General features: G+C 39.7%; 1 protein-coding gene across 3 annotated transcripts in view; it reads right to left on the bottom strand.

The window, feature by feature from the left end:
- Positions 1-5,202: 5,202 nt before the first annotated feature.
- The window catches only part of ASXL2 (additional sex combs like 2, transcriptional regulator), a 140,329-nt gene continuing 133,404 nt past the window's right edge, over positions 5,203-12,127 (bottom strand). The window contains exon 13 of one of the 3 annotated variants that reach the window (XM_003787447.3): positions 5,203-12,105. In XM_003787447.3, coding sequence (XP_003787495.1) covers positions 9,655-12,105 — 2,451 coding nt within the window. In that variant the 3' untranslated portion in view covers positions 5,203-9,654. The remainder of the gene's footprint in view (positions 12,106-12,127) is intronic. The other 2 variants (XM_023511854.1, XM_023511855.1) reach the window with 2 other exon arrangements.

The raw sequence follows: 12,127 nt of genomic DNA on the forward strand, positions 1-12,127 counted from the left end.
AGTCTTATTTTGTTGCCCTCGGTAGAATGCTGTGGCATCACAGTTCACAGCAACCTCAAACTCTTGGGCTTAAGCGATTCTCTTACCTCAGCCTCCCAAGTGGCTGGGACTACAGCGCCTGTCACAACACCCAGATATTTTTTGTTGCAGTAGCCACTGCTGTTTTAGTTGGTCAGGCTAGGTTCGAACCTGCCACCCTCGGTATATGGGGCCAGTACCCTACCCACTGAGTCACAGGCGCTGCCCACAATAATACCACAGCTTTGATTACTGTAAGGTTTTTAGTACTGTTTTCCTTTTTTATTTTGAAATATACAGTCTGGCTTATGTTGAATTCTTAAACCACCTTTGAGTGTTCACTGGCAAGACAAGTTTAATTAAGATCAGGGACTGGTGTGCAAACAGGCACAGAGGAACAAGTCATCACAGAGTCTGGTTTCTTTGGAAAAGAACAGGCACAGTCACTAGGGTAAAACCGTATGTGTTTATTCAACCAACAAATACTGAGTCATTAAAATACACCTTGTCCATGTGCAGAAACATTATTATACATTCAACTCTGAAGGTAGTTTTTATACGACCAATAAAAGGAATAGTCTTAAAAGAGGAATACAGATGGTAGTGAGGAGCTAAACAGCAGAGTTTTCCCTTCAAAGTGCTAAGGCCTATGTGCACAGATTTTAAGACTGACATAAGGTCACGTACTCAACTCTGACTTCTCTTGGTGCTGGTGAAGGGTGTAACACAGTGAGTCACAGAATTAAGATGGGTTTTGACAAAGTAGGTCAAAGCACTTATGGCCAAAAGTTTTTAATTTCTGGAGTTTCATGTTATGTTCTCCAGATCTTTCTTGGATGGACTCCAGTAATTTTGTGAAGGCTCCAAGCACAAACTGCTCTTTAATTAGAGCGTCATTATCAGAGAATAAACTGTGTTTCCCAGGCTAGATTGTGTTTATCCAACAAAAGGGTAACCAAATCTTGGAAGAATCTTAGAGATAAAGACAGATTATCAGAGAACAAACTGTCTTTCCCAGTCTAATCTATTTGCTTATCCAACAAAAGGGTAACCAAACTCTGGAAGAATCTTATTAATTTAAAACTTGTGCAAAGTGATTACATATATAGATTAAACTGGTGCTACTACTTAGGTCTCCAAACTATCAGGTTGTTGTCTGAAAACCTAAAATGAAAAGCACTGCTGCCTTGGGGTCAAAGTCCAACTCCATCATTTCTAAGTTCTAGGTATTTGAGAACATGAGACTCTGGTTTTAATTAAAGAAATAACCCAAGAAACAAAATTTTAGGTACCATACTTTCCATAGAAGAACATAGGCTGTGTGTAAACTAGCTTCAGATATTTTGATAACATTTAATGCATTACTCTTATTGGGCTAATGTGAATCTTAAAATACTTAAATATTTTAAAAGAGGATTCATCATTAAATTTGAAGTGTGGACTCAAGTTGGTCTAATACCGAGTTTAGGAAGCCAGTTTCCTTTTTGCTCAAAAAGGTACGAAAACCTTGAATCCTGATTAGGAGCAAAAGCTGCCATAATTCAATAGAACACCATTCCTCAGTCCCACACAATGTTAGACTTAGGGGACACTTCATGTTACACTTACGGGAATTCAGCATCAAGTCAAGTAAACTCAAAACCTTTAAAAAAAAACCCCTAAAATAGAATAAGCTACTTAATTCAAAGTTTACGTAAATCCATTTAAAATCAAACCCCAGGCTTATCTTTCTTCTCAAGACATCCTCTAAGCTTTACTGTTAAGATGAATATCAGGACATGGTTTTTAAATTTTCTTTTTTTTTTTGAGACAGTCTCTCTTGTCACCCTTGATAAGAGTGCTGTGGCATCAAAGCTCACAGCAACCTCAAACTCTTGGGCTTAAGTGATTCTCTTGCCTTAGCCTCACAAGTAGCTGGGACTACAGGTGCCTGCCACAACACTCAGCTATTTTTTATTGCATCTGCCATTGTTGTTTAGCTGGCCCAGGTGGGGTTTGAATCCACCAGCCTTGGTGTATACAGCTGGCACCATAACCACTGTACTATAGATGCCAAGCTGGTTTTTAAAAATTTCTTTAGCTTGTTTTTTTTTAAGAGACAAGAGTCTTATTTTGTCGCCCTTGGTAGAGTGCCGTGACATCACAGCTCATAGCAACTTCCAGCTCTTGGACTTAGGCAATTCACTTGCCTCAGCCTCCCGAGTAGCTGGGACTACAGGCACCCGCCATAATGCCTGGCTAATCTTTTCGTTGTTGCAATTTGGCCAGGGCCGGTTCGAACCCTTGGAATATGGGACTCGCGCCCTACTCACTGAGCCACAGGCGTCGCCCATCTTCAGCTTCTCTTGGGTTTGAAGAACCAGGAGAATGAGAAGCAAGTTATTTTTCAAGAGAACCCACCATCTAGTCACAGCCCATCTCCACAGCTGATGACATCTGGCTCTTTTTCAGGTTTCATTTGTCCTTCCTGTTATAAGGATAACAGTGATTCCCTTTGTAGGTTAAGGCTGAAAGCTACATGGAGGTACAAAGTATTCCTTAGTGTATACAGTTTCTATGAAAGAAACTCGATCTTCCATTGAACATCATAAGTACTAGGATAATTAGAGCATAACCATTCTCCCACTTCCTGGACAATTAAGACTATATTACATAGTGGAATACACCAAACACTTTTGACTAAAAGGTGGACATGAATTATTTTGGCATACAGACTTTGAGTTGAAAATCACATAATCCACATTAAAGACAAGTGGTAAACAAAATTTAAGAGTAAGTATTGGCAAAAATACCATGATTTATCCTTTTAAAACTTTCCTATCAGAAAGATCTACAGAATTATGACTTAGGTCACTAAAATGAAAAGGGCTAAAGTTTCACTGAAGTCCTTTTAGTCCTGTGACTTGCCAGGTATGAGGGTTCACACCTGTAATTCTAGCACCCTAGGAGGCCCAGGCGGTGGTAGATTTCTGAGCTCACAGGTTTGAGACCATCCTGAGCAACAGTGAGACTCTGTCCCTTTAAAAAAACAAAACAAAACTGGGCATTGTAGCAGGCGCCTGTAGTCCCAGCTAATTGGGAGGCTGAGGCAAGAGGATTGAGCCCAAGAGTTTGAGGTTGCTGTGAGCTATGAGACCATGGTACTCTACCAAGGGTGACAAAGTGAGACTCTGTCTCAAAAAAATAAAAAATTTCTCGGACTTAAACATCTAGGAAAAAAGTTCTATAATTTTAGGTAAGAACAGTAAAATATCCATTATGGAAAAATACAGGGATGCAACAATTCAAAATGAAGGGATACAGTTCCTGATCACCTGTAAGTGAAAAATGTGGGGAAAAAATTTCTTTAGCTTCTTTGGGGTTTTAACAGTGATAGGAAAGCTGTATCATTTACCCAATTATTACTTGAAAAAATGCTGATATATTAACCTGAAATAACTGAAAGGGATTTCACTTTTAGATTTTACTCATTTTCTGAAATTTCTTTTCAACCCTAGATATTCCAATGCTAATTCTCAAAAGGTAAATTTTATTAATGTAGATCATGATTTCCACAGTCTGTTTTTTCATTGAATGTCTTCCTTTCCTTCTTGTTTTACAACCGTTTTTGTCCAGGGTTTCAGGTACATCTATTTCATATTTATTTACACTTCAGTTTTCCAGGTCTTTGGAAATAGGGAGCATCTGCTACTCCTTGAGCACTGACTATGTGGTTACTGTTACAGAAAGGCCTCTGACAACTCACAGGACTGGTTTTGCTTCCCCTTGCAGCACCAGCACTTAAATAGTCCTTAGCACATGGCAGGTGCTCAACAAGCATTTGAAGTAGTGAATAACATGATTTGACAAAAAAGTTAGAAACATGATGCAAAATTTCACTTATGAAGACCAGTTGAGATTAAGTACTGTCAAAAGCAACCAACACAGGTTCTTAAGACTCTTTGAAGTATAGAAAGGGTGTATGGGTATCCAGGCTGAAGTTGCCCCGTGTTCTGGCATATTGTTTTTTCTCACTCAACTGCAGACTTTTTAGGCTTCCATGTCAACTGAATATAAATTTCACTTCCCATGAGGTAGGAGGCCCATTTAAGTAACAACAAATTAAGTACTAGAAATGGGGAAGTCAATATTTGTAAATGGTCACCATGAACTAGTGTGCACACATTTAGATATTTTACCTTAATGCCTATTCTATATGGAAATTATGAAGACACAGATGTTCCCTGAGGCTTAAAAAGTTTCCTTTAGAAACAGTACATTTTCAGCTAAGATCTACAGTACTGTTCTCGTGGACCACTGAACTATCTCCAATGTCCTTGGGCAACTCAGAAATTGGAAATTTCAATGAAAAAGAGTATTGTCTTTTGTATTATCCCTTCATTTCCATAATGTTCTAATTTTTTGAATCAGTGAAAATAACCACAGCTGAGCAATTACGGGGAAAACTAGTCAACTACAATTAAAAGTCAGTTTCAGAGATCATCAAGATGCATTCTTGAAAATATGACCTTAACTTTCCTTTTAGGTCATCAATGAATCTACATATCATTCTTTTTAAAGAATGGGCAAAGTACTACATACCTTTATTTCCAAAGATCTCGGTATCATTTTGCTCCCTTCATCATATTGTCTATCCTAAAACCAAGTATTTACCCTTACGAAGAGTTCTTTTGCTTTAGACAGCATTCTAGGTATAGTACTGCAGACAATTATCCTCTCCTAACATCTGGCTCAGTTCTCATTTCCTTAACTACCCTTCCTGAACCCTGGGATTTCAAAATTCAAGTGTCAAATACTGAAACAGAACCTAATTGAGGCACAGGTGTTTCTCTTCACATGGTCCTCTTAGTTCTTCGACCTGTCCAGGTCAGGCAGGATGTGACTCTGGCTATGAAACTTACTTCTCAGAGAAGAATGAGGAAACAGCAAACAGACATTACTTCACATACCCCTAGAAACTGGAAGGTGGTGGCAGTGAATATCTGCTAAGGAATTATTAATCACTATGGAGAAAGAAAAACCTATTTTTTCCCCCTGAGATATTTCCTTACCATTCTTTGATTTAGAAGCAAACAATGGGCACATTAAAAAAGAGGCTGCATTGTGTTTCTTCACTTTTCCGATAATCTTAAAGGTTGGAAAACAGAAGACCAACAGGAAAAACATGGAGACAGACAGGCTAGGAAAATTTAATCATATTTTTACTTAAGTTCTAAAAGAAATACACTACCCTGGTTTGAAATTCCTTGGTTCACTCTCTTCCATATAATCTGTGGTTATCTTTCCCATTGTGGTATAAGGCAGTAACTGAGGGCCCTTCCCCATGCCACTCTCAGATGTGTCAGACCTCAAGATTCACCAAAAACTCCAAGATTTTTATTTTCACTTTTAATGATCATTTACTTAATAATAAAATGAAAAATAAGAATATAGGAAGGAATACATACAATCTATATACATATATTTATTGCAAATACTTAAAATTCTTATGTAAAATGATTTTTTTCTCTATTTGTGAAAAAATATGACTTTTTAAATGGTGTTGACACCAACTTCTCTGTACATACCCTCAATTCCAATGTTAACAATTCCTTTAAAAAGGCAAAAGACACAAAAGTTTAGCAATTACCAAACCAGTCTGTACAAACCTTATAGCCAGAAGGGAAAAAAATAGCTTGTGGTAAATAAGTCAATTTTCTTTTAAAATAAAAAATAACCCCCCCAAACTACTCCCCTTATTGCATTTTTTTTTTTTTTTTGGAAATAATCTGAGTGTCTTTAGAGTAACTTCCTTTGAAATAATTTGTGCCTTAACAGTGAGGTCCTACATTAAACATACCATATATGAGAGATTCAAAGTCTTCCACTGTCACTTTTTACATAGATATTAAAATATATATTACTTAAAATATATTACTGGAAAGCTATTTTTAAAATTGATCTTTAATAGTTGTATCAAATGTAAAGCATTAAAAAAAATAATGTAACCAAGAATCTATGAAGCTATTGCTTCAACTTTAGGAAATGTTTTACCTACTGTTTTCTTTCAATAGGTGTGTAGGTACTGAAACATGGTAGGAAAGGTCCCTGCCTATCATCATGTTTCTCAAAGTCTCTTTGGACTATTCTATAAACTGAGCTGAAAACTACCCTTTGCCAAGTTTTTTACTTCGCATACTGTTGTAATGCAATGGGGAGACTTTCCCTCCTTGCTATGCCGTGAAACCTTTGCGTCAAAGAGAAAACCACTCTAGTGCTGCTCATTTACAGTGAGTTCTAGAAATAAATAGCAATGTAATGAGACAAGAAGAGACCTCCCTCATTATAACAAATCATTTTCCCTGAAAGCTCTATTGCGCTCTGTAAGGTATAGAAAGGCAATAATAAGCCAACAGAATGTTAACTGTCAGGTCATTAACATGTATGACTTCACACCTTCACCTGGAAGGCAATGAGGTCTTCTTTTGGCTATTTATATCTCAGATAAAAATCTAAAACTCATACATCTGTGTGCCTTCACAATCCACTTAAATATGCTTCCTCCTCCATGCCAAGAATAATTTCCCATCGACCAGCACTTATTCTTAAAAATGGTACACGGAATACCACAGATAGCTCCAGTATCTTGAGCACAGGATTTAAGGGAACAGAAGTAGGGCAAACAACTCCAGGTTATTCGACTTTACTTTCTGTTGAATAGAATGAAGAATTTTAACTAAAGAAAATTCTTTAAGATTCAGAGTCTTCTCTACTAGACAACTTAGAATATTTATAAGACTGAGATGATATATAGTTAATGCTATCTCCTGAGGTGACCTGCAGCAGAAGGTGGGTAATCTGATGGCTAGACAAGACTAGAGGCATGTGCATCAGGAATGACGCTTGACTGGTCACTGGAAATAATGTCAGGTAATACCCTAAGAATATGCTTAGCACTTAATAAAACATTTCAGATTGAACAACTCAAAAGCTAAGTTAAAAAATTGCTTTAAAGGTGCTGTTGGAGTACCATATTATAATAATTTGAAGGTTTTGTTCCTAACTGCTTCATTTTCTAGAAGGCCAGATTATTATATAATTCTTTTTCTGTCCAGCTTATAAAATGAATGGCTTTCTACTTGAAACAACTGTTTTGAAAAAATTGAAAAAGAGACTGGTGTTCAACTTACTACCAAACTAAGAACAATTTAAAACTGTTCTCTCATCTGGTTAAGATTGAGGCAGCATACCTAATTGGTAATTTGTTTTAGGACTATTATTCCTAAATGCAAAAATTTAGCTCATTATTATTTATGAAGAGAATCTGGTGAATAGTAATACTTAGGACCTATCTGTAAGAGCCTGGGTCAAGATGAAGAGGCACAATATGGTTTGCTTTCTAAACGGACACCCTGGAAAAACCCTGACACCTTTCCTCCCTTCCTAGTTACAGTCTATCTGCAGATTGAGGGAACCATGGAGAAAAGCCTTTCTGACACGAAAGGAGTGCAGCAGTAAAATCACTTTAGTCAATCAAAATTGATAACTGACTTTAGCACAGATTCAATTCTGAAACATCAACCTCTTCCAGCATGCAGACAGCCCTCAACACTAAAGTGGGGCGTGGAGTTTCACCCATAAGTCTTTCTAACCTCACCCCTCAGAATGCCCAGGGTACTGAATGTTTGGGAGCACAATCATAATCTGTTTCCTACTGGTTCTTGGCTTGAGAACTTACTCTTTATCCCTGGGTTCTTGCAGCCTTCTTATCTCTTAGCTGTGTGTGTGCTGGAAGAAAAGGGGGAAGATGGAAGGACATCATATTGTTTTGTCTGAAACTGGAGCACAGATATTAATCCTACTATTTGCCTTGGGCCATAAAAAAAGTCAGAAATGAAAATAAACAAATAGTGAAGTGAAGTTCTTATGGTATTTGGGGCAAAGACTATGGAAAAGCATTAAAACAGTGAGGTGGTGGCGGGTGGGGTGGGCAAAAACCAGATTACTATTGCTTACTTTTTCCTAATCTAGAATATAGTTTAATTAAGGAATTTAAGCTGTTCTGCACTTTGTAAGCATCATGTCCTATTAAGTACAAAGACAACTGTACTATGTTGCACTAAAGTTTTTACTTTACACACTTCAAATTGGGAGACTTAAGATCAATATGCAAATGATGCAAATTGACACTCTCCAATTTAATACTATGATAAACCAAAGGTTTATTTTAATGATCTTTAATCTAAATACTATGTACTTAAAAATTGTTACTAAAGGATTTAAAAAACAAAAAAGAAAATAAACAAAAACAAACAACAAAACTTTGGAGCTAATTTTTCTTCCATTCTAGACATTCCCTAAGTCATTCATTCACCGAAACTCCTTTACATTCTAACTTTCTTGTTGTGCAGATAGCAGTAATCTAAAACAGGGGACATATTTTCTAAAACAAAAAAAGTGTCATGTTCTGTGCATATGTGCACACAGGTGTGTAGCAAAGTTAAGAGATAAAATCATGTCATCATCCTTAGATGCCTGGGAGGTCAAAACAGGTTGAACATAATAAGCAAATGTGGCATTAATGAGCTTCTCCCTGTGACAACAGTTGACTATAGAACTAATATTAGGTAATGGGCTGGGGGAGAAGAAAAGAGAGGCTACCTTGTTTCTAGTGTTACAACTGTTCCCCAAAGTTCTTTACATCCAATTCAACAGCTTCAGCTGTTTCATTCCCCTTGCCTAATAACACGTAGTTCACATTACCTCATCACTAACACTCTTCTACTATTTTTATGCTAGTATTTCAAAACTGCAAGTTCCCATGAATGCCTTAAGTGAGGATATCTTTGCTGGAATTATTGCCCTGCACAGGCTACAACACAGGGGGAGCATGGAGAGGCAACCCCTTTACAGATTACATTCACTGTGTCAGGGCAGGGGTGGGACCAGGGAGCAACAGGGATCCATGAACTGCAAGCAGAGTGCTTGGCAATGGTACTGGTTTAGGGAAACCAAGAACCAAGTCGGAGCTTTCAGAATCTGAACCATTAATACCTTATCAAATACTTCAGCTGAAGAAGTTTCCATCTAAGGTAAAGGGACTGAGTAAACTCTGAATCCAAATCCTTCAAAGGCTGAATAATCTATGAATAACCTGCAGCCAGTCTGTCAAGATATAATCTGCATAAACGGTCACTTCTTTAAACCATTCCGTCACTGTTTTCCTGACTGCTTAGGAAAGATCAGAAGGGAGACAGCTTCCTTTCACCATGCATGCCATTAAAACTTTTCTCAGAGTCACATGAAGTGGAACATAAATCTGAATTCAAAGTAACACATTATTACCTAAACACTTGGAAAAATGTTAAACAAAATGTGACATATTTACATGATTTCTTAAGTGCAAACTTGTCACAAATTCACAAAGTCTTGCTTGACTTAGACTTACTATACAAGGTGCTTTTCCTCTAAAATGTAAAAGATCTGTACTCTGTATTCCTGATTAAGTAACATTTGTCTCTTAAGACAATTGAAACCTACTTGTTTATTTCTGTGATTCCAAAAGGATGCAAAAAAAAAAAAAAAAAAAAAAAACAAAACACATCTGGTCAACCCTTCCCTTCCCCGCCCCATCTTTACAGTGTGTCTCTAGTCTCGTTACCGAACGACAAGGCAGGAGACGCACAGTTTGGAGGGGCCAATGCAATCATCATGGCAGAAAGCTCCACAACCTTTGCACATGATCATGGCTTTCAATCGGCAGTAACATTTTGAAGGCGTGTCCTCTATGCTGTTCTCTTCAGGAAAGGCCTGAACAGGAATGGTCTGGCCATGACTGCTGGGATTCATAGCTTGGCTAGCAGGGATGGTAGTGACAGTCACTGAAAAGGACATGACATCACCTACGTTGCTAGATACCTGGCTACCTGGTACAGCAGAGTTATGGTCCATGTCAGATGAGGTGGAGACATTGATCATGCCTCTGTAGCTTGGCCCTATCTGTGTGGGGCTTCCATATAACTTTGGGGTTTGCAGTGATGGGAGGAGTAGAGGCTGATGGGTGGGGCTATTATCTGCAGGTAGAGGAAGAGCCGTAGAATTGAAAAGCTCAGGGCTGCCACACATTTTCTTACCTCTCACCGCATGAGCCATTTGCTTCTGTGCTGCCTGAATTAAATCTCTGGCTAGGGTCTTTTCATCAAATGTTTGGCCTCTAGTGAATAGGTAATTCTCCTTGCTTAATGTGGCTTGCTCAATCCCTGGTGTCTCAGCCTTCACATTCTTGTTAGCTAAGCAATCACTGGTGGATAGGGTTTCCCTACTGTGGGGTCCTGAACTTGTGTCACATTTGCCAGAACTCTGGGCAACCTGAGGCTCCTCCTTCACCATGACAGAGTCCTGCTCATCACCGGTACTTTCCTCATCAGTATCATCTTCTTTGCCACTGCTACTATCTCCTGTTGCATTCTTACAGTCTGTATATCCCATTTTCAAGGCTTCAGTGGGACTACTTAGACAAAAACGGTCTTCAGGGTTTATAGAATGGGTCCTCCTAAAGCTCTCTGAACCCCGGCCATAGGTGGAAATATTAAGTAAGTAGTGACCTGCCATTGCAGGCTTAGATGTCCTTCTGCCAGCAAAACCCAGCATGAACCTCTGGCTTGTGGAGATGTCTTCCACCTGGAAACCTGAGTGAGCAAAGTTGAACTGGGAGGGTGGTACAATTGAGAGAAGATTCTGCCTTCGAACCTTTTGGATGAGTGTCTGAAGGATCTGATCTTGGGTTGCTTTACTTAGTCCTTCTTGGTACTGGTGTGTGTCAATGCTGGAGTCCCTTAGCTCTTTGGATGAAAAGAGATGAAGGGGCCTTGGAAATGGGAGCGACTTACTTTGTAAGGTTTTACCCAGCTGTTGCGCAGCTGGATGGGCCTGTCGCTCACTAACTTCTTCCCTGGTACTATTTTCTGTTGTGTTGGTACCAGCAAGTGCTCCCATCCCCCTTTCCTCTTTTGTAGTCAGTGGAACAGTTTTCATTTCAACTTTGGTAAGAGGTTTAGGCAGAATTTGCTCCATGGGAACATCTTTGCCCTGGAGCAGCTGAGTAACTAAAGGATTATTAGCAGGGATACTAGAGCTTGGTCTTGAAATGGGTCCATTCATATTTGAAGAAGTTCCTGGGGTTTTAAGGCTAGAAGCTGCTGGCAAAGAGCTCAAGGGTGGAGCTGATCCAGTAGGTGCTATAGTTACACTAACTTGGGGTACAGGAAGCTTTTCTAAAGTGGCTGTTGTCAATAAAGATGTTAAAGGGGAGGGAGTCATAGCCACTGGAGCATTAGCATCTGTCTTTGCTGAGGCTGAAGAGTTTGGTGTATTCTTACTGGAACCGGCTTTGGGCTCCACTGTGTCATCAGCTACAAAATGAATAGGTGAGGCACCTAAGATTAGAGCAGGACTTGTTGGAGTTGGAGAAGATGCTTTTTCCTGTCTGCTACTACTGGGCCCTTGTGGGTGGCTCAGAGAAGCCACTGTGGCTGTTGCCCTGGTTGAGTTCAGTTTCTCATTATCCAATTTCTCTATGTAGGCTGGTGATGGGACATTTGTGCATGTTCCACTGACGGCAGGTGTTGGAGGCACTGAGGGGGTTTGCTGTAGTTGTGCTCCAGAGACACTATGAGGCTGTGCCTGGTCTGGGGTGGCCTTGGTCTCAGACTGGGGCTTAGTTTCTGGACCACAGGGTAAAAGCTCTCTCGTACCTCCCCTGCTTCCAGTTCCTGCCAGTTCCAGTGTGGGGCCTTTTCCAGTTCCATTGACTCTGTCTGAGCCTGGACTGCCTCCTCTAGCAGTTTTCCCTTCACCACCCTCTCCTGGACCTTGTCCACCCCCTGGGCCAGGTCCTGGAATGGTCCCTCCAACTGAGGCGGCTGCAGCAGCTGCGGCGGCGGCTGCAGCAGCTGCCCTCTGTGCTTTGACCAGCTGGGCTTTTGCTTTGATGTCTGCAAGGGTTCTGGCTCCTGTTCTGTTAGGACTAGTGATGGAGACTGGAAAACAAGCCCTGGGAGAGACCTGCGATGAATGAAATGGCATGGGGGAGATTCTGGAGACCGGGATCTGAAAGAAATGGCGGGGGGGG

This window comes from Otolemur garnettii, unplaced genomic scaffold (assembly GCF_000181295.1).
Source record: "Otolemur garnettii isolate 467f Iridium unplaced genomic scaffold, OtoGar3 scaffold00022, whole genome shotgun sequence".
Lineage (NCBI taxonomy): Eukaryota > Metazoa > Chordata > Mammalia > Primates > Galagidae > Otolemur > Otolemur garnettii.